Raw genomic sequence first — 22,885 nt, forward strand, 5'->3', positions numbered from 1 at the left:
TCGGTCCGTTCCCCCGGGTCACGCTCCCGGGGTGGTCTGGAGGTGGGTCGGAGACCAAGTCTCCCTCCTTCCCGGGGAGGGCTGGTCAGGCAGCCACTCCCAAAAATAGCGCAATAGCGTTCGATTTGTCCTAGCCATGTGGTTTGTCTTGCTTACTGTATATGTCTGTGCATTGGCTGTTCTTTTTGTTTGGGCTAAAATCCTTGCACGCATGGGTCAACAAATAACCACCCCTTTAAGTCTCACTCTAGATCACTGGAAGGACATTCGAGAACGCGCGCGCCACCTCTCAGTGGAGGTTAACAGGAAACAATGGGCAAAATTCTGTTCCTCAGAGTGGCCGGCCTTCGAGGTCGGCTGGCCAAGGAACGGCACTTTTAACCTCGATATTATTTTACAGATTAAGGAGCGCGTCTTTCAGCCAGGATCCGATGGACGCCCTGATCAGGTGCCCTACATTACCACGTGGGAGGATCTTTCACGTAACCCCCCTCCCTGGATAGAACCCTTCTCCTTCCCGACGGAGCCCATACGGACCCCGATACCCCCTCCTCCTATCCCGGTTGTGCCAACCTCCTCCCTATACCCTCTGAAGGAGATTCGAGATCCAAAACCTGACAAGCCACCGGTTCTTCCGGCTGATCAGGACTTTCTGCTCTTTGACTCTCCCCCACCCTATCTTCCCAGCCAGCCTGCTCCCCCGCAGGAACCCCCACAACAACCAGAGTGGGATGTGCAACCTTCTGCACCATCCCCTGATTCCACGAGGGCAGGGGAAGAAGTCTCAGCGCCTTCCCCACCCTCCAGCCGCCTGCGCCTCCGTCGGGGGCAGGCAGGGGGCTCGGGAAGCGTCTGGACTTCGCAGGCTTTTCCTCTTCGCTCGGTGGCTGGCCAGATGCAGTACTGGCCATTTTCTGCTTCCGATCTTTACAATTGGAAAACCCATAACCCCTCTTTCTCTCAAGACCCCCAGGCTCTGACTGGGCTGATCGAGTCAATTTTATTGACTCATCAGCCCACCTGGGATGATTGTCAGCAGCTTCTGCAGACCCTCCTCACTACTGAGGAAAAGCAGCGCGTCTACCTTGAGGCACGGAAAAACGTCCCTGGAGCAGATGGCCGACCGACCCTACTGCCAAACGAAATCGAGGAGGCGTTTCCCTCAACCCGTCCTGATTGGGACTACACCACCGTTGCTGGTAGGGAGCGACTTCGTCTTTACCGCCAGATTCTCCTTGCGGGTCTCAGAGGGGCTGGAAAGCGCCCCACCAATTTGGCCAAGGTACGTGCAGTAGTGCAGGGGGCTGAGGAAACGCCGGCAGGCTTCCTAGAAAGATTAATGGAAGCCTACCGTATGTACACCCCGTTTGACCCCCTGGCAGAGGACCGGCAGGGAGATGTAATCATGTCCTTTATAGGACAGTCAGCGCTGGACATCCGCAATAAATTGCAGCGGCTAGAGGGGCTTCAGGGATATACTATACAAGATTTAATAAAGGTGGCAGAAAAGATTTACAACAAAAGGGAGACCCGAGAGGAGAAGGAGGAAAGGATCCACAAGGAGCAGGAGGAAAGGGAAGACAAAAGAGACAAAAGACGTAATCGAGAGCTTAGTAAAATTTTGGCCACCGTAGTGCAGGATATAGAAAGGAGTAGACCAGGACAGAATAGGGACTTGGGAGACAAACGAAAGCCTCGGGTGGAAAGAGATCAATGTGCCTATTGTAAAGAAAGAGGACACTGGGTCAAAGACTGCCCGAAGAAAACACAGGGACCAAAGAAGAGACCAGTTCCAATCCTGTCCCTGGAAGAAGACGACTAGGTGAGTCAGGGCCAGGAGCCCCCCCCTGAGCCCAGGATAACCCTTGAAGTGGGGGGCAGACCGGTAACCTTCCTGATTGACACGGGAGCCCAGCACTCGGTACTGACTTCAGAAAAAGGGCCTTTAAGCTCCAAGACTTCCTGGGTTCAGGGGGCAACTGGAGAAAAGTTATGTCGCTGGACAACCAATCGAGAGGTCCAGTTAAGTACAGGACTTGTGACACACTCGTTCTTACTAGTGCCAGACTGCCCCTACCCCCTCCTGGGCAGGGACCTACTCTCGAAGGTAGGAGCCCAAATTCACTTCCATGAGAAAGGAGCTACCATCACAGACTCAGGAGGGCGGCCCCTCCAGGTATTAACACTACGCTTGGAGGACGAACACCGATTATTCGAGAGGCCCTCGTCCACCATGGCTCCCCTGGACCCCAAGTGGCTCACAGATTTTCCTCAGGCCTGGGCAGAGACTGCGGGAATAGGGTTGGCCGTCAACCGGCCTCCCTTGATCATAGATCTGAAGCCCACGGCCATTCCCGTGTCAGTTCGTCAGTATCCGATGGGCAAGGAAGCTAAGGAAGGTATCCGGCCACATATCCAGAGACTGTTACACCTAGGCATTTTAAAACCTTGTCGTTCACCTTGGAACACCCCCCTACTACCAGTAAAGAAGCCTGGTACGGGTGACTACCGCCCGGTACAGGACTTGCAGGAGGTTAACAGGAGAACGGAGGATATGCATCCCACAGTGCCCAACCCCTACAATCTGCTAAGTACCTTGCCTCCGACCCACGTATGGTACACTGTGTTAGATCTAAAAGATGCATTCTTTTGTTTAAGACTGAGCCTTCAGAGCCAATCCATCTTTGCTTTTGAGTGGAAAGACCCAGAGACCGGGTTTTCAGGACAACTCACCTGGACAAAGTTGCCCCAAGGATTTAAAAACTCGCCTACCTTGTTTGACGAAGCTCTGCACCTAGATTTGGCCGACTTCTGAGTCAACCATCCGGACCTGGTCCTCCTGCAGTATGTGGACGACCTCCTCCTTGCTGCCGAAACAGAGCAGAACTGCCTAAAAGACACCTTCTCCGGATGGACTGAGGCATTCCCCACAAAATGGGAAACCGCCCAGGTGGTCGCCAAGAAGATCATAGAGGAGATCTTCCCCCAGTTCGGCTTGCCTAAGGTAATCGGGTCCGACAACGGCCCAGCGTTTGTCTCCCAGGTAAGTCAGTTGGTGGCCAAAGCATTAGGCATAAATTGAAAATTGCACTGTGCCTATAGACCCCAAAGTTCAGGACAGGTAGAAAGAATGAACAGAACAATTAAAGAGACCTTGACCAAATTAGCGTTGGAGACTGGCGTTAAAGACTGGGTCCAACTCCTCCCTATGGTGTTGTTCCGGGTCCAAAACACGCCCTCTCATTGCGGGCTGACGCCATACGAAATCCTTTATGGAGGGCCCCCACCAGTAGCAGGCTTGCTTGACCTTGCCAGTGACTCTGTTGCAGATGCCCCTAAATTACAGGCCCGGTTGAGAGCGCTCCAGATCATCCAGAACCAGGTCTGGAAACCTCTTGCAGCAGCCTACCAACCCGAGACGACAACCATCCCACATCCTTTCCAAATCGGTGATGCTGTGTATGTCCGAAGGCACCAATCTAAGACTCTAGAGCCCCGGTGGAAAGGCCCCTTCACTGTGCTGTTGATAACTCCCACCGCTCTCAAGGTCGACGGAATCGCTGCTTGGGTCCACGCCTCACATGTGAAGCGAGCACCACCTCCCCAGGGCCCCGAGGATCCGGATAGACCAGCCAAATGGAAGCTCCAGCGCACTCAGAACCCACTCAAGCTAAGACTTTCAAAAACTGTTTAATATTTGTGATGTTCCTGGCCTTTCCCCATTGTTTTTCCAATTCCCATGCTCCACAATTGTTAACGTGGGAAGTAATTTCCTCCACAGGACGGGTGGCCTGGTCTGTTAGTGGGTTACATACCCCCGGGGCATGGTGGCGCACCTTATACCCGGACGTATGTCAACTGGTTACTGGGTTAGATACCTGGGATGTACCTGACCAGGATAATTTGACAAAAATCCCTGGAAATAGTCTTAACTATTGGGGCGTGTATGGCTCCCAGTCCCCAGTCAGTGGGACCCAACCCAGTCCAGCAAGAACAGAGTTCCCTCCCTCCAGTGAGGCAGGCTCTCCCCAGGCCACCCCTCTTGCCAGCCACCCTTTCGCCTAGCTTGGCAAGTTTAACTCCAAACGCTTCAAGCCCCCGTACAACCGGACAGCGGCTGTTTAACCTTTTGACAGGGGCCTTTCTGGCCCTCAACCAGACCAATCTGGAGCTGACCGAGTCCTGTTGGCTATGCCTAGCCCCAGGTCCACCTTATTACAAGGGCCTCGCGGTCCCCAGGACCTGGAATGGCACTACAAAGGCAAATAATTGCCTCTTGCCCCTTTGGGCGCGTCTCACTCTTACAGAGGTGTCGGGACAAGGTACTTATGTAGAAAATCCTCCCTTGTCCCACCGACACTTGTGCAATGTCACCCACAATGTTACTATACGAGACGGCTCATGTATTCTTAACAGGTTGCTCCAGTTTATCCGCGAGAGGCTTTTCCTTATCCAAACCCGGGTGCTGACTCAACAGTACCAGTGTCAAGCTTCAAAGACCTCCGAGGTCCAATAGATTTTAGGATTAAAATCTGTGCAAAAAGAAAAGGAGGGAATGAAGGACCCTTATGAGGGAGAGGGACAAGAAATTAGGCCTGGGCAAATATCAGGGGCTTCTTAAGAGGTTGGATGTTCCCCAGAGTCTAGCGGGCAGGATGTTCTCTGGGAAGGAAAAGTCAATCCCCTTCAGAGAATCTCTAGGCGCCCAGAGCAGAACTGCCCCTCCCCTCCGGGAAACCTCTGGGCGCGCCCAGAGCAGAGCTGCCCCTCCCTTCGGAGGGTCTCTAGGCGCACACTTATGATGTCACTGCGACCGGCCAATCCTGTAACACCTCAGCACTCTCCCTCAGCACTCTCCCTCAGCATTCTCCGGTATGCTAATTGTCCCTCTGAACCAGCCAATCCCGTGCCACCTCTGCATTTTATACCAGCACTCTCCACCAGCATTCTCCCATATGCTAATTCGTTGCCTATATAACCTGTGTAAAACTGCCGCTCAAGGCTCCTCCTCACTGCCTGAGGTGGGGGCCCGTTTGCGCAAACGTACAATAAATACCTCATGCTTTTTGCATCAGCTGGTTTGGAGTCTGGATTTTTGGGCGTCCTCTCGAGCAAGTGGGCATCTCTACTACTGAGAGGTCCAACATTAGCACCTCCATTTGGAGTCTATCTTCTTCTTACTTAAATGAAACTTCACTTTCTCTACTCTCACCACTGTCTCTGGCCTCATAAATTGTTATTGACACCAGTTCATGATCCCAGACTCATCTCACCAGTTTTTCTGAAACATACGTAGAGATTATTTTTTCCACTGATTTATTTGAAGTATTCAACATGTCCATTCTTGTATGACCCTTAGAGAAAAGGGTTTTGCACATAACAAACACACCAGTTATCTGACATTATTTCATACTGTTATTGGAGAAATTGCAGGGTTCTTGTCTTCGCGCAAGAAAGAATTCAGGCGTGAGACAGAGAGTAGTGGGAGGTAAAATAGCAAGGTTTATTACGGAAGGGACATCCGTAAGGCAGATGGGCACCTCTCCCAACAGAGCCTGGGGGGCAAGGAGTGAGGTTACATGTTTGAGTGGAGAGATTACACCTGACCAGGCCATCTGGGTGGCTCAGTAGAGAGACAGAGGGCAGTCCTGTTGAGGCGGGTGTGTGTGTGTGTGTGTGTGTTAAGGAGATGGGTCTTGCTTCCGCACCTCTGCTCCTCTTGGAACAAAGGGCTTTTTGGATGTAAATAGAAAAACTTCTCTCTTGAAGGTCTGAAACAAAGGACTTTATGGATGCAAATGTTATCAGACAGGAGGAAGGGAGCAGGGTGTTTGAGATGTAGATACTGGGCTTCACCTGGGAGATTGTGGAAGATTGTCAGGCAGAAGGGGTGGGGACCTCCACCTGGCAGGTTATCAGGTAGAAGGGGGCAGGGCAGCATGTGAGGGCCAGACTGCCCCTGAAACATTATGGGGATGACTTTGAGATGCAGATGCATATGCTGGACATAGATGTCTTCTCTTTAGGCCTGTTACACACACATAAGCTCATAACTGACTTCCTACCTAACAATACCTCCACAACTTTTCCCATGCAGCCCTCTCACCTTGGCTGATTCATACTCTGAGAATGAGGTTAGGAGCACAGTTTGGCTTCATTGGATCAATACTTGAATCCAAATTGTGCCTTCTACTGGTAGAGTGATTTTGAGTGTCAATTCATCAGCCAGAACATGTAAAGAATAATTTGGATTTCATAGGGTTGTAGTGGGGATGAAATGAAAACATGCATTTAAACATTTAGCACGGTGCTGGGCTCACAGCAAGGGTTCAGTAAATAGTAACTCTTCTTTTTCTTATCAATGTCATTGAATTCTCAACTCATGTGCCTTCTTCAGGGTGATTTCTTTCACAATTGTTGTGTCCTTTTCTCTGTGCTGAGAGCGCCCTCTAGTGAAGCCTAAAGTGAATCGTCCTTATGTTTCTCCTACAGAGAAACGTAAGACAGAGATGGACAGAGATACTGCCTCTTCCATCTGGGTGACTTTGAGGACATCTTGTACTGACACAACACGTATTCTCTTGAATTGAACTGAATTTCTCCACCCAAAGCAAGTTATTGAATAATTTTAAGCAAGTAAGTCACTTCATTTTATATGGCAGAATCATAGGAAAAAGTGAACTTTGAGTGATGGCTCTGTTTCTGTTTCTAGATGTTTTATAAAGACTAGAAAGTTGCTTTGGCATGAAGCTCAGGAGTGGGAAGACTTATAGCATATGATTCTCAGAACTAATGTAAATTAATAGATTGTGATTATATTGATAATATGTTATATGTAAATAAATTTATAACTACTTTTAGTATTTGTTTGAAAAAGTGTCTAACTATTGGCTTCTAGAAACCCACAGACACATATCATCGCACATTACACAAGGTTAATAAAGCCTGGAGCTATCTTTACACAAACTCAAGAGCATATATTTAAGTAAGTGCATTTTTCTCCCTCAGAAACATTCTCCCTGTTAAAGCCACTCATGGCCAATTGGGAACTGGTTGCCAGAATTCGCCCTCAGAAGTACATTAGGTCTTGTCTTCAAGCACAGTTTTGTTTTTTGATTCTTGGGGGCAGTTAAAATCATCTGATGACAAGTCAATCAAGTTGCTATACTGACACTGCCAAAGACAGGTCGTGGCCACAAAGTTAGGGACTGTTTTGTGTACCAGAGGCTACGGTGAAAGAAAAGTATGGAGTGAACAGCTGAGGGTCAGCATTGAATAGAGAGAAGGTTATCAGAATGGGTTGGCAGATGGATAAGGAGACAGAGAAGATGGTAAAAGAAAGGAGGTGCCACTATGTGGGCACACACTGCTCTGGAGGGCCTGGTTCTGTGCTCAGATGTCCTCTGGGGTCCTAGAAGGCTGACTCAGTCCCCATCACTGCCATTGTTTCCCATGGAATGAGTTTGCTAGGAGACAACAACTCAGTTTTTCCACTTCTCTCCTTCAAACAGAAATTTGGACATGGCAAGTTGCCTCCTTTTTGGAACTTTCACACTTTCCACTGTCTGGAGAACCAGGAACCCAAATGTCACAGCACTGATACTTTAGTTTTTCTAAGATGTTTCTCCAAATACCTAAAAGTTCAAGACTCAGACTTAGCACCTCACTTCAACCTGCTCTGGAGTTGATGAAGAAAGTGTCAGCCCTCCTCACACTCAGATGCAGTCCACTCCCCTAGAAAGTACAGGGTGTTTCAGAGAGGAACATGATCCATGAACACAATTAAGGGCCTGTAATGAAGACTAAACTTGGCTTTCATTTCTAAGCATTTGGAAAACATATGGGTCTGCTCCTCAGGTGATCACCATCCCATCTAGGGTAGGTTTCTTCATTGGTACACAGGAAGACTACATGTACATGGGACTGGTATTATAGTCCAACAGATTTGATTCACATCTCAGCTCTACCACCTACTAGCTTAAAAGTAAGTCCCTTACCTTCCCTGAGCCGCAGAGTCCTCATCTGTATCTTAGAGGTCCATTCAAGAATTAGAGGTGGGGTGGAGGGCCTGGCATGGCAGAGTCTGGCTTGGAGTAAACACTTAGTAAATAATAGCTATACATGAAGAAGGAGCTTCTAGAAGCCCTGCCATGCCTCACACCTTAAGATTCTGATGATGGGGCTGGCACTGTGGTGCAGAGGGTTAAGCCTCATCCTACAGTTCCACAATCCCATTTGGGTGCTGGTTCAAGTCCTGGTTTCTCCACTTCCAATACAGCTCACTCCCTTCTAATGCACCTAGGAAAGCAGTGGACCATGGTCCAAGTCCTCGGGCTCCTGAACCTACTTGGGAGACGTGGATAAATCTCCTGGCTCCTGGCTTTGACCTGGCCCCACCCTGGCTGTGGCGAGCATTTGGGGAGTGAATCAGCAGATTGGAAGTTCTCTCTCTCTGACTCTGCCTCTTTCTTATAGCTGTGACATTTATATAAGTAAATAAAAATGAAAAAAAATTCTGTTGATAAACTGGAATGGGCCAACACAGAATACAATTGCTCTGCTAACTGTTGGGCTGGCAGCCACCAAGGAACAGGACCATGTATCAGTTACCCTAATCAGAATTCTGATAGTAAGAAATAGCAGTAATTGATATTCAGCATCAGAAAGCAAACCTTCACATAACACTTGCTATCTACCAGGCACTGCTCTAAGTGCTTATATGAATTCATTTGACCCTCACATTGTCTGGTGTAAATTCATCTGTATTTTGAGTTTTATAGAGGAGTTTACTGATGTACCAAGAGGTTGAATAACTCAACAAAGTGCCACTGCTAATTTGTGGCAAAGCTGGGGCTCAAACCCATTTCAAGCTTTTTGCTCAAGACCACTCTACTCAGTGCCTGTTGATTATGACATTTGCATCACATTTATCATTTATAAGGATCTTCCTCCTGTACTCTCTCCTTTGAGTCTCCCACAAAATATACAAAGAAAATATAGTAGAAACCCTCATCTTGGATGAAACCAGGATCTACATATTTATAATTTTGCCCAATATCACCCATGTGAGTGGGACAGAAGGAGGATTTGGACGCAGTATTGTCTGAAACTTTTCACTAAGTCGTCTCATTTCCATGGAGTCAAAAGGCTTCCCTAATGTCCCTAAAACCATTCCAGAAAAGTGATTTCAAAGATCACCATGTCAAAACAGTCATCAGGAAGATGTTAAAATGAGATCAAAGGAACATACACCCATAGCTTCTGCTATGGGGCCCAGGAATCTTTGAAAAACCCAAGGGACCCTTACTCTGGTGTTTGGTGTGCTTTATGGTGAGTGTGGCTAAGAGCTAATTGCAGATCTCTTGCTTCTGTACACATCAGCTTTGCTTGCTAACGCTTGGGGGTAAGAATGTTGCCAAACTAAAAACAAGGAACTGGGCCTGAGAACAAGAAACAGGGCCCGATCTCAGGCAGGTTTCACAGACGCCCTTCCCAGATGTTCCACCGAGATTAACGGGCAGAACATTCCTCGGGTATTCCAAGAAAATTACCCCCTTACCCCACCCGGGGAAGCCACTCCCCACCTAAAAGGACCCAATGAGTACCCATGGTAACCTTTAAACTAGCCAATCAAGCCAAACCCCCCAAAATATGTTAATCCTGTGGTTTTTGCCTTTAAAAGATGCTTGTAACTGCTGCTTGGGGCTTCTCTTCGCCTCTGGTGACAGGGAGCCCGTTTGTGCAAACACCTAATAAAAATCCTCTTGCTTTTGCATCTACTGGTCTGGAGTTTGGATATTTGGGTGACCACCCGAGTGCATTGGATTCCCAAACTTGGGGTCCTTCATCTTCATTTCTGACCAGTCCCTAGATAACACTGACACTGCTGGCCTGGAACCCCACACTGAGAAGTGTCATTGTATCTGATGAGCACCCACTTGCACTTAGTATAGTGCCTTGGTTTTAGTCGTGGCCAGGGAAACACTGGGGTGGGAGTATCTTTCCTGCATAGAGGTCAGTCCCAGTGGTAATGGGAAGGACATCTACCTCTGAGATATCTCCAATATGGAGGGAGACAAAGTAGAGGGGGATGAGAAACTAGGCAGGTCCAGGCCCAACCTTCACAATTGGCTTTGTGCTGATTTCTTTTGAACTGCTGTGTATAGAACTGCTGTTCCTCAGCACAAGAGAAAAGAAGCTGGCAGGACCTGTAAATGAGGCAGTGCTACAGCTGATATGGAGAGTGTTGAAACATTATCCTAACTGCCCTGCATTCAGACACACTCAGTAGAAATCAGGCTTGAAGCCTCTCTACTTCTAGCAATCACCAAGGAGTCTCCTGGTACACGTTTCTGCTTGAAGGGTTGTGATGGCAAGTCTTAGTGATCTGTTTCTCACCTTCACAGGATGGCAGTCTCTTGTCTTGGGTCATTTGCTTTTAGAGTTACAACCCCTACTCTGAAGAGTCTCTCCTGGGGGGAAGCAGCCCCAGAAGAGTAGAAGACATAGACAACAGTCATCTCCAGATGGGTAAGGTCTCCTTAGAAAAGCTCAATAAGAGCTTCATTGTCAGGGGTGGTCAGCCCCCTTAAGAGGTATCTGGGGGAAAGAAGCCTGGGAAGGTTGGAGTGAATCAAGATGCGGGGTCCTCTCTTCAACAAGTACTGTTGGGTTTGTTCCATCCATTTTTAACTTGGACATCAGAATACCCTATCCCCAACCTCTAATGTATGTTAGTATCTCTGTAAAGCACTGTTTCTCCAAAGAATTTGTCTTCTTTCACTTGTTATGTGAATTGCCTAAGAACAGAGCGCTTATCTGCCCTTATGGAATACTTGAATGCTTAATCCACTCATTCAGCTACTCAATGGATGCTTTTTGAGATCCTACAGAGCAATACTGATCTAGATATTAGAGAAATAATAATAAACAAGACAAAAGCCCTGCTCTTGTGGAACAAATATTTCAGACAACACTTATTTCTGATTTTTTGAGGTGCTCTTCAAACACCCCCATGTGGTTCAACTGGGCTGGTTCTATGCCTGCATTCCTAAAGGTAAACTGAGGAACCAATGTGTCCCTTGGAAGCCAGCTGTGAGTGTGTGGCTGACCTAGGACCAGAAAAGGTGGATGGGCGATGCCCCAGGCTGGTACTACCTGTGGCATCTTCTCCTGGGACAGGATCGCATTTCTTGGATCACAATGTGAGTCTCTCAGAGCCCCAGGGCCATGGCTCCCAGCTCCTGTCAGACCTTTGTGTTGTTGCTAGATGCCTCTGGAACACAGGTCATGTATCTCACATTCCATTTGGCTATAATGTTCATGTAATTGAAATAGCCACTGTGGAAGGCAGTATGGAGATACCTCAGAAATCTGAATATAGACCTACCATATGCCCCAGCCATCCTACTCTTGGGAATTCACTCAAACCAAAGGAAATCAGCATATGAAAGAGTTATCTGTACCCCCATTTTCATTGCAGTTCAAATCACAACAGCTAAGATATGGAATTAATGCAGATGCCCATAAACTGTTGACTGTATAATGAAATTATGATACACACACACACACACACACTATGGAGAACTACTTGGCTGTAAAAAAAAAAAAAAAGGAAGAAATCCAGTCTTTTGCAACAAAATGGATACAACTAGACATCATTACACTTAGTGAAATAAGCCAGTCCCAAAAAGACAGATATATGTTTTTCCTGATCCAGAGTAACTAATAGAGTACCTAAAATGTAATATATTGGAGTAAAGTGGACATTTTGAGATTCAACGATTGTTAACAGCCCTTATTTCTTCTGTTGAGGAGCAATGTTTTTTCTTCATACTATCTGTTGAGCTGTTTGCTTGTTGTAGGGTTAACCTTATGAATATTAAGTAAACTGAAAATAGATCTCTGTGAAAAATTAAGAGTGGGAATAGGAGAAGGATAAGGGTTAGAGTATGGGCAGGAAGGAGGGTTGAGTTGGGAATTATGACTATGTCCTTCAATCTGTATATATAAAATACATGAAACTTGTATAACTTAATATATATTTATATATTTTATATTTATATTTATACATCTTTTATTTTGTAATGTATTTTGTATTTATATCTTTAAATTATATACTTATATATAATGCATATTATATGTAATTCTTATAAATAAATGATATATATATGAAAGCACCTATAATTTTAATGTTATCCAGGAACACCTGGAAGATGCACAACAGAATTTCTTTTTTTTAAAACTTTTATTTAATGAATATAAATTTCCAAAGTACAGCTTATGGATTACAATGGCTTCCCTCAACCCCATAATTTCCCCGCATCCCGCAAGCCTCTCCTTTTCCACTCCCTCCCCCCTTCCATTCACATCAAGATTCATTTTCAATTCTCTTTATATACAGAAGATCAGTTTAATATATATTAAGTAAAGATTTCAACAATTTGCCCTCACATAGGAACACAAAGTGAAAAATACTGTTGGAGTACTAGTTATAGCATTAAATCACAATGTACAGCACATTAAGGACAGAGATCCTACATGATATTTTTTTAAAAATTGATTAATTTTCTATGCAATTTCCAATTTAAAACCAAGCTTTTTTTTCATTTTCAATTATCTTTATATACATAAGATCAATTCAGTATATAATTAGTAAAGATTTCATCAGTTTGCACCCACACAGAAACATAAACTGTAAAAATACTGTTTCAGTACTAGGTATAGCATTACTTCACATTGGACAACACATTAAGGACAGATCCCACATGAGACATAAGTACACAGTGACTCCTGTTGTTGACTTAACAATTTGACACTCTTGTTTATGGCATCAGTAATCTCCCTAGGCTCTGGTCATGAGTTGCCAAGGCTATGGAAGCCTTTTGGTTTCGCTGACTTTGATGTTATTCCGACAGGGTCATAGTCAAAGTGGAAGTTCTCTCCTCCCTTCAGAGAAAGGTACCTCCTTCTTTGATGGCCCCATTTTTCCACTGGGATCTCACTCACAGAGATCTTTCATTTAGGTCTTCTTTTTTTTTTTTTTCCAGAGTGTCTTGGCTTTCCATGCCTAAAATACTCTCATGGGCTCTTCGGTCAGAGCCAAATGCCTTAAGGGCTGATTCTGAGGCCAGAGTGCTATTTAGGACATCTGCCATTCTATGAGTCTGCTGTGTCTCCCACTTCCCATGTTGGATCATTCTCTCCCTTTTTGATTCTATCAGTTAGTATTAGCAGACACTAGTCTTGTTTGTGTGATCCCTTTGACTCTTAGACCTATCAGTGTGATCAATTGTGAACTGAAGTTGATCACTTGGACTAGTGATATGGCATTGGTACATGCCACCTTGATGGGATTGTATTGGAATCCCCTGGCACGTTTCTAACTCCACCATTTGGGGCAAGTCCAATTGAGCATGTTCCAAAATGTACATCTCCTCCCTCTCTTTTTCCACTCTTAAATTTAACAGGGATCACTTTTCAGTTAAAATTCAAACACCTAAGAATATTTGTGTGTTAATTACAGAGTTCAACCAATAGTACTAGAACAAAAAAAATACAAATATGGATAAAGTATTGCATTGTTCATCAACAGTCAGGACAAGAGCTGATCAAGTCACTGTTTCTGATAGTGTCCATTTCACTTAACAGGTTTCCCCTTTGGTACTCAGTTAGTTGTCACCGATCAGGGAGAACATTTGATATTTGTCCCTTAGGGACTGGCTTAATTCACTCAGCATGATGGTTTCCAGATTCCTCCATCTTGTTGCAAATGACCGGATTTCGTTGTTTCTGACTGCTGTATAGTATTCTGTAGAGTACATGTCCCATAATTTCTTTATCCAGTCTATTGTTGATGGGCATTTGGGTTGGTTCCAGGTCTTAGCTATTGTGAATTGAGCTGCAATAAACATTAATGTACAGACAGCTTTTTAGTTTGCCAATTTAATTTCCTTTGGGTAAATTCCAAGGAGTGGCATGGCTGGGTTTTATGGTAGGGTTATGTTCAGATTTCTGAGGAATCTCCAGACTGAAGTCCATAGTGGCTTAACCAGTTTGCATTCCTACCAACGGTGGGTTAGTGTCCCTTTTTCCCCACATCCTCACCAGCATCTATTGTTGGTAGATTTCTGAATGTGAGCCATTCTCACGGGGGTGAGGTGAAACCTCATTGTGGCTTTGATTTGCATTTCCCTGATTGCTAGTGATCTTGAACATTTTTTCATGTGTCTGTTGGCCATTTGGATTTCCTCTTTTGAAAAATGTCTATTGAGGTCCTTGGCCCAACTCTTAAGTGGGTTGTTTGTTTTGATGTTGTGGAGTTTCTTGATTTCTTTGTAGATTCTGGTTATCAACCCTTTATCTGTTGTTTAATTTGCAAATATTTTTTTCCCATTCTGTCGGTTGCCTCTTCACTTTCCTGACTGTTTCTTTTGAAGTACAGAAACTTCTCAATTTGATGCAATCCCAGATGTTAATTTTGGCTTTGACTGCCTGTGCTGCTGGAGTATTTTCCAAGAAGTCTTTGCCTGTACCTATATCTTGCAGGGTTTCTCCAATGCTCTCTAATAATTTGATGGTTTTGGGTCATAGATTTAAGTCTTTAATCCATGTTGAGTGAATTTTTGTGTAAGGTGAAAGGTATGGGTCTTGCTTCAAGCTTCTGCACGTGGAAATCCAATTTTCCCAGCACCATTTATTGAATAGACTGTCCTTACTCCAGGGATTGGTTTTAGATCCTTGATCAAATATAAATTGGCTGTAGATGTTTGGATTGATTTCTGGTGTTTCTATTCTGTTCCATTGGTTTGTCCATCTGTTTCTGTACCAGTACCATGCTGTTTTGATAACAACTGCCCTGTAGTATGTCCTGAAATCTGGTGTTGTGATGCCTCCAGCTTTGTTTTTGTTGTACAAGATTGCTTTAGCTATTCGAGGTCTCCTGTGTCTCCATATCAATTTCAGCATCATTTTTTCCAGATCTGAGAAGAATGTCTTTGGTATCTTGATTGGTATTGCATTGAATGTATAAATTGCTTTTGTGAGAATGGACATTTTGATGATATTGATTCTTCCAATCCATGAGCATGGAAGATTTTTCCATTTTTTGGTATCCTCTTCTATTTCTTTCTTTAAGGTTTTGTAATTTTAACGTAGAGATCTTTAACATCCTTGGTTAAGTTTATTCCAAGGTATTTGATTGTTTTTGTAGCTATTGTGAATGGGATTGATCTTAGAAGTTCTTCCTCAGCCATGGCATTGCCCACAACAGAATTTCAAGTAGCCCTGGAGAAGAGAAATGATTTGTGTGGACGGGCATTGCAGGAGATAGGCAGGGCGGGGCAAGGATCCCTAAGAGGAGTGTCTATAATTGAAGGACTCCTTTCACGGAGTTTGGAAAACAGTCCGCTCAGTACCGAGCATCTACTAAACATCAAGTCCTAAGCTAGGCGCTTTCTTAAAAACAAAAATCATGGTAGACAGTTACCAAGGTAATGGGGTACCCAAACTAAAGTCACCCCATCCCTCTGAGGCAATGTTCAAATTTACATCTGAGTGAATCTGCAGATGACAGAGACTCATGAATGTAAGGAGCTCACCTGTTTGGCTGGTGAATCTATGTCTGTATGTCTGACTGAAGTTGAATTTTTCTACCTTGACAGCATTGAGTCCTATGAGGATGAAGAGGAATAATGTGAAAGAATGGGAAGAGGGAACAAGTATTTCCAGTGGGGAGTATAGCATGTTCAGGTTGGACTCCATGAAGAAATGTACCTGGCAAACTGAACTCTCCATGTGGCTGAAGAATTCACCATACTAAAGATAGAGCTGGACTTAATGATAGGGCTGGTAAATTAAGACTCTTGGATGCCAGGAGAGTTTGGTTTGGTTTGTAAGCAGCAGGAAGTCACTGAAGGTATCTGAGGAGGGTCATGAAACATCTGACAATAACCTGTAAATTGCTCTAAACACAAACTGAATAAATGTTTGAATAAATGACTTAGTATCTTAGAGCATAAACTGGCCACAGCAAGGGAGAAGTCAACCCAAGTAAGATTGTGGAAAGCGTGGGACCTGCAAGTGCAGAATCTTAGAAGTGATCATGGCCATGGTCCTTCAGAAAGAGACAAGGAAGGCTCCATCCAACACAGAATCCAGATGTTCTGAGCTCCAAGGGAACAAAGAAGAGTGAAGGAAGCAATGAAGCAGCCAGCTGCTAGGAGATTATGCCATCTCCAGACCTCCCTCTCAAATCCTCCCTGGGGATTTGGGATCATCTGGGAAGATGGAACTGGAGCAGACGTTGGGCTTTGTGCAGGCGTTCTTGACCACCTCCCACTCACCGCCCCCACCCCCCCAACTCCCAAAAGCGTTGCTGCAGCACCGGGCAACAAGAGCCTCTGAGCTCAGTTGCCTTGCAGTATGGAACTTTTGGGCCCTCTTAGGAGGCAAGTGTGGTGCTAAAGGGAGTATTAGAGGCCCTGTGCTATGGCCAGCAGAGAGGAAGGGATTTGGCCATACATAAGGGCTGACAGTAGGACCCACGGAAGCTGAGGTGAGGGTCTTACAGCCTCGTATGGGCTCCTTCATGTAAGACTCACAACCTACCCAGCACGGGCTGCCCTTGTACCACTCATGATACAGATCTTAAGGGTGTGAGTCAGGAGTCACTTTCTAGGAACGACCTAGCAAACATTCTGAGAAATGATGTGCACAAGAGCATCTAGTACAGTTGTGGGAACAGAGGCCTAGAGAGGCTAAGCATGATCAGGCTCAGAGGTGCACCACAATGTGTTATAGCAGGTCAATAAGGTATCCGCAGGGTTGTGGAATACCTGTGACCGTGAGGTGGGCAGGTTGAGGACTGTGGCTTCGTGTGGCCCCTATGACATTTTAGCAGAAGCTGACTGGGCATGAGAAGCAGCTACCTTGGAACAGCCCTGACTTAGGCCAGAATGCAACTCAGACCCCTGCAAGAAGTCCTCCTTTTATGGGCCATGGAGCCTTCAAGACCAAGCCCTGCATCCCAGTTCATGTCTTGCTCAGGCACCTTTTTGCTCTCAGTCAGTAGCATGGGTTCCTGACTTGGCTTCCTGTCTTAAGCTAGTGTCTCTCCACTTTCCCCCACCCCCATGCCAGTGCCAGGGTGAACATTCTAATGCCCAGTATCATCATTGCTCAAGGTCCAGAACACACAATGTTTTCCCTTGGTCCAGGGGCATCTAGGCCTTTTTTGGTCCAGTCAGCCAGTACCCTGCACTTGATGAGAACCTGGGCAGCCAATGGCCAGACTGCTTTTGGTTGTTCCACACTGCCCTCATCACCACTGCCAAAACTAAGCAGTCTTTTCTATGTTCTTAGGGTAACTATGAATTTCAGTCACTCCTATACCATCCTGATATGTATCTGATTTGGAATATAAATTCTGTGGTCACCCTAAAGACCCACCTCCAGGCCTATGAGCAAGGTAGTCCTTCTCTGTTGACTTATCTATTCCCAAGGCTCAACACAAGTGCCTCAAGTGCCTTCCCGTCATGTCCCTCCTTGGCAACTCCCATTTCCCCCTTGGCTGGATTCTCAGGTCACTGTGTGGAAGAGTGGCATGGGTGGGAGTGTAAAGCATACTGCTCTCTGGGGAAGCCTGGAACAGTCTATGCAGGGCCAGCAACATCCTTCTGGACTTCCATTGTGGCCAGGATCTGTCACCATAACAGCTGCTCCATGGTCACTCAGCCAAAGCCAGAAACTGCCAGGTCCTAACCAGGGTCTTTAGCTGAGGCGAAGGAAGGCCTTGCCCTTTTTTGACTGCCCCCCAGATGACTGCAAGACTGTGTTCTTTCTCAGTCAGATTTGGCTCCCCAGAACCAGGGCAGTGGCCACTCCAGGTCCTCATAGGTTTAAGAAGATGGACAAGTATGTTTCTGAACTTTGGAGTAAAAGTCCCCAACTCTATGAAACTTTCCTTGAAGTTTCCAACCTTCCCTGTTTATTCATCAAGACAGGCATGGTTGAGGGGACTCCTTGACATAGAGCAGCTGAAGCTCTGAAGCTGGGCTGGGTTGAAGGCCTGCACCTGTTGAGTCCTTGTCCTGTGTTCTGATCCCCCATTCCTGGCATGCTTAGAAAGAGTCTGGAGGGGCCAAGTATGATATTATCACCAAGTGGGTTCTTCAAGCCACTAAAAACTTCTCTAAGCTTCATAGGCGCTGTTGTGCCAGGGTGAGACACAGTGCTGGCATCTAGGGATGGGGAAGGAGAAGGAAAAGAATGTGCTTCTCAGAACAGGTTCTCAGAACAGGTGGAGTGTGCCAGGTGTGGCCCCAGCCCAATTTCTAGCTCTTCCTCCTCCTGGTACCGGCACCCTCCCCACCTTCCTATCAACAAAATTGAAGGAATCTAGAGACAGTCATCCAGATGCTGTCAGAGGGCTCCCTCTGAACTACTTTAGTCCTCCACAAATATCAGGAAGGCACCTGTGGCGTGTTGTACACAGAGGTACTAGAGTCACAGGACTGGCCATGGGTGGGGAGTGTGTAGGAGTGTGAAGTGGACACGAGGCCGCCATGCTTAATGTCCTGTATGCAGTGCTGCTGCTTCACTGGTCATCCAAGTTTCCTTTCAGATTTTTTAAACCCTTTTAATGTAAAATGGCTTTCTTTTAGGGTCCTCTTGATATTTAAGTCACTTTAAATTCCTGGGAGATCTATATCCTGTAGTGTGGGCAGGGGTTGGGGGGGCCCAACCGTTCGTTCCTAGGAAAAGCAAGTCAAGCAGATTTAAAATGAATATGGTGTTTGAGGAAACCCTAATCTCAGAGTTTTTCCTTTCTTAGCTTTGCTTGGGCTTCTTTGGACACTTCCACAATGAGAAGATAAAAGAAGAGGTCTTTTCTCCTCCAAGAAAGGTCCACAGGTGGACTTGAGTTAAGACACCAGGCCACACTGTCTGGGGCTAAGCCATGCACCGGCTCCTTCCCTGGTTACCCCACAGCTCCTCCCTGACCTGCCCCCGCCCCTGTCACTATCGCCTCTTCTCATCACCTGGTAGTACTTCCCAGGACCTCACCTTCCTCCCGAGAGCCATCCAGAAACTCACCTGTCCTGCTGCCTGCTGACACCACCAATGGTTTCTGACTCGGGCTTCCTGAAATACAGTGCTCCTGGCTTACTGTCTCCTTCCTTGCTTCAGTCTTTGTACATCTTCTGAGTGTTGTTCTATGTGCTTGACAATTTGAAAAACGAAGCTGGCAGAGCAAGGACAGCTGTCAAAGCCTCCCAGCAAACACTGTCTCCGGTGTGTAGGAACATGGAACAGAGATTCTCTTTCTGGCCTTCCCTCCAACCTGGCATAGTGCTGGCTTTTCTAGGGAGTGGCTCTTACCCCCTGTGGAGGACCCTGGTCTTAATCTCCACATCTGGGCAAACAGAGTCCCTTCTGCCCCCTTAGGATCAAGTCCCTGTCTGCTGTCTGTGCTGAGACATGTGAGAAGTATCATCCAGAGATGTGGTTGGGTCCCCAGGCAGATGCAGGGTCTGCAGGGTGTCCTCATGAGGGGTGGGGAGAACTTGCTCTTCAGGAAGAGGTGGGTGGGCCTGTGGCAAATGGGTCACTGACTGCAGGAAGCTGCATGTGCAGGTCACCACACACTGCACAGACCAGTGTTAGAGACTCAGAGAATCCTAGGGAGCAACCCTAAGAAAGATTATGTCTGTGAAAGAAGAAGCAGGGGTCCTTCACAGCACACAGCAGCTGATTTTAAATCTTTTTCCAATATTTGTCCCCTTATCACTTAATTAACAAGTCTTTTTGAGCAGCAGAAAAGGATACAGCAACTTGGATGATCAGGGGAAAGGGAGGTGCATGAAAAATGAGAATGAGAGCAGGGAAAAGCCCTGAGCATGAAGCAGGAGCCCAGCAGACTCTGATTCCAATGCAACTGTGAACATTCGCAGAAGTTAACTAGCTTCTTGGCACTTCCATAGGCAAACCTGTAAATGAGGAAAGGGCAGAGCTGCCCTCTACCTCTGCCTTGCCACACAGAGTCCTCTGCTCAAGGAGCTTGCCACCTGGTGAGGGATCAAGTGTCTTCCTCTGTCACAGCACTGTGTGTTCAGCACAGCTAGTTTTGCCTGGAAGGCATGTGCCTGACTCACCACTGCCAAGCCAGGTGGAAACTGGGAAAGCCTGGAGTACTTCATCCCCAATTCCACTTGATCTCACCCTTTCAAATAGGAGGCCTAGCAGTCTCCTCAGTGCTCTGAAAAATGAGGCATGGATTAGGTATTATCTGTGAGTGTGAATCAGTAGCTGATGATCTGTTCTCCCTCTCCCAACACAGACCAAATGGACTGGGCTTTGTTGTTGCTCAGAAGTTGCAGATCCATCTGGGACAAGATAAAAAATGGATGTTTTCCTTGTCCTCTTAGTGGAGGCCACTAAGCTCTGGCAAGCTCCGAGCACCTGCTGTTCACAAAAGTCAGCCTATTCCAGAAGCACAAACTAATGAGGTCCTGGAGTACATCTTCACTTGATTAGGGACACCTGCCTTGCCTCACGTTCACAGGCTAATGAAAACAGGAAGACAGTGTCTTTAGCTGTTGTCCCCACCCAGGGACAGTGGAGCGCAATTTTATTCAAATCTATTATTAGAGAAGAAGGTGCTGAGGTTGGTGACTTTGTCCCACACTGACCTTCACCTTAGCGTCACCTCAACCTCTTGGGCCAGCATCCAATGGGATCAGCTTCCCAGGCTAGGTCACAGACAGCCAAGTTTGCTATGCACAGAGCCACAGACACAGGAGGGAAAGCACAGCAATGAAGATGTTGGGTTGAGGAGTTAATCAGATCTGGGTGAGGATTTACCAACTGTCTGACCTTGCATAAGTCATTTCTTCCATTCTATGCAGGTAATTTTTTTTTCTTTTTTTTTTAACTTTTATTTAATGAATATAAATTTCCAGTGTACAGCTTATGGATTACAATGGCTTCCCCCTCTTCCCCCTCCCATAACTTCCCTCCCACCCACAACCCTCCCCTCTCCCGCTCCCTCTCCCCTTCCATTCACATCAAGATTCATTTTCAATTCTCTTTATATACAGAAGATCAATTTAGTATAAAGATTTCAACAGTTTGCACCCACATAGAAACACAAAGTGAAACATACTGTTTGAGTACTAGTTATAGCATTAAATCAAAATGTACAGTACATTAAGGACAGAGATCCCACATGAGGAGCAAGTCACAGTGGCTCTTGTTGTTGACCCAACAAATTGACATTCTAGTTTATGGCGCCAGTAACCACCCTAGGCTGTCGTCATGAGTTGCCAAGGCTATGGAAGCCTTCCAAGTTTGCCGACTCTGATCATATTTAGACAAGGTCATAAAAGACAGAGTGAGGATAGTAACCAATGATCCTAAGAGTGGCATTAACCAGGTTTGAACAATTATACAGCATTAAGTGGGGAAGAGGACCATCAGTACACACAGGTTGGGAGTAGAGCCATTGGTGGTAGAGTAGAGGTTATGATTACAAAGGAATGAGGCCGAGTGTGCTAGACAGGGTCTAGAACAAAGGACAGAGTCATTATTAGAGGAGCTAAGAAAGGTGCTGTCTAAGCTACAATTAAGTTTTCTGATTGAGAGGCAAATAGAACCTGATAGAAGGGGCTTGATAATAATCTGGTGGGCTTTAGGCCTTGTAAGTGAAGAGGCCCAGACCTATCTATCTCTTCACATGGGGTACATCCTAAGGGAGGTGTGAACCTCCTAGGTGAAGGCACTCTGTTGACTTTCATTACTTGGCTGGCCTGGGAGGAGAGCTGGCCAGGTAAAGTCAGGGGGCATCTCTAACAAGAAATTTACAGTTCTGCCTGCAATGTTGCTGACCCTACTTGACCATCCCCTCAGCTGCAGTGGTCACTTTGGAAGTTGGGCTGAGTGAAGGGCTTTTCAGCTTAGAGCCAATCAGATCTGTGGCTCTGACCTGGGCATCCTTCGACTCCAGGGCAGGTCCATTTCCAGTGATCCAACTCTTGGCAGAGCTGCCAGGGCTCTTCACAAGCTGACTTCTGCTGAAGCCCAGGCTTACCATATTGAAAGCCACTGCAGTGGACTGGCCTGTTGGGTCTCCTTGAGGGCAGATGACTGTGCAGATCAGCCATTAATAGGCCTTATGCAGGTAATTTTATTAGTGTATTGGCTAATGAGGTAATTACAGGCAAAAGACTTTGTGCAGTGCTTGGCACACAGTGAGTATTCAGTAAGTAGCTGTTATCCTGTATTACTAATGCTCTCCCAAAGGGGAGACAGAATGTCAGGGGATGTATGGTAACACCCACAACACTAAAAAACAGCTGAGAACCAGGTATGCCCTGGGACAAGGGGTGTGTAGTAAGGAAGTGAAGGGCAGAGCTTCCCTTATAGAGCTGAGGGAGGCGAGCTTGCCTTTCTGCTCTGAAATGTGCAATGATGTTCATCTCTGGGCTCCATCTCTCATGTAACTTCTGAAAGAGGTGATGGCAGCAACATTTGAATCTGAACCTGGGAGGAGCTGCTGACACCCACAGCTGATTTTTTTTTTATATCTTCTTTCTCTCCCTAATTCTTTCCTTTCTCATGAAGATTCTATGGATTTATAAACTCATCAGAGACTCCAGCCTGCATTATCAGAGACAAAGGCATAATTATTTGATGAGGACACTGAGTCTTCAGAGACTATGGATAATACACATGCATCCCGCTCACATGGAGGCCTCTCCGGGGTTGCTTCCAGACTAAGGCTGTGCATCTTAAGGACAGAGACCCACACAGGAATTTTCTCAACAACTCTGTTAGGATATCATGGTGTCATTCATCTCTTCAACACACACAGCTATTCACACTGAAA

The 22,885-nt window shown here is 46.1% G+C and overlaps 1 protein-coding gene across 1 annotated transcript; it reads left to right on the forward strand.

Annotated features, from left to right (window-relative positions):
• Nucleotides 1–735: 735 nt before the first annotated feature.
• Nucleotides 736–15,693, forward strand: LOC133763994 (uncharacterized). The gene is given in 2 exon segments (XM_062197659.1): nucleotides 736–2,217; nucleotides 15,663–15,693. Coding segments are annotated over 2 exon segments (1,353 nt in total). The 5' UTR covers nucleotides 736–895.
• Nucleotides 15,694–22,885: the final 7,192 nt, after the last annotated feature.

Source organism: Lepus europaeus, chromosome 7 (assembly GCF_033115175.1).
Source record: "Lepus europaeus isolate LE1 chromosome 7, mLepTim1.pri, whole genome shotgun sequence".
Classification (NCBI taxonomy): domain Eukaryota; kingdom Metazoa; phylum Chordata; class Mammalia; order Lagomorpha; family Leporidae; genus Lepus; species Lepus europaeus.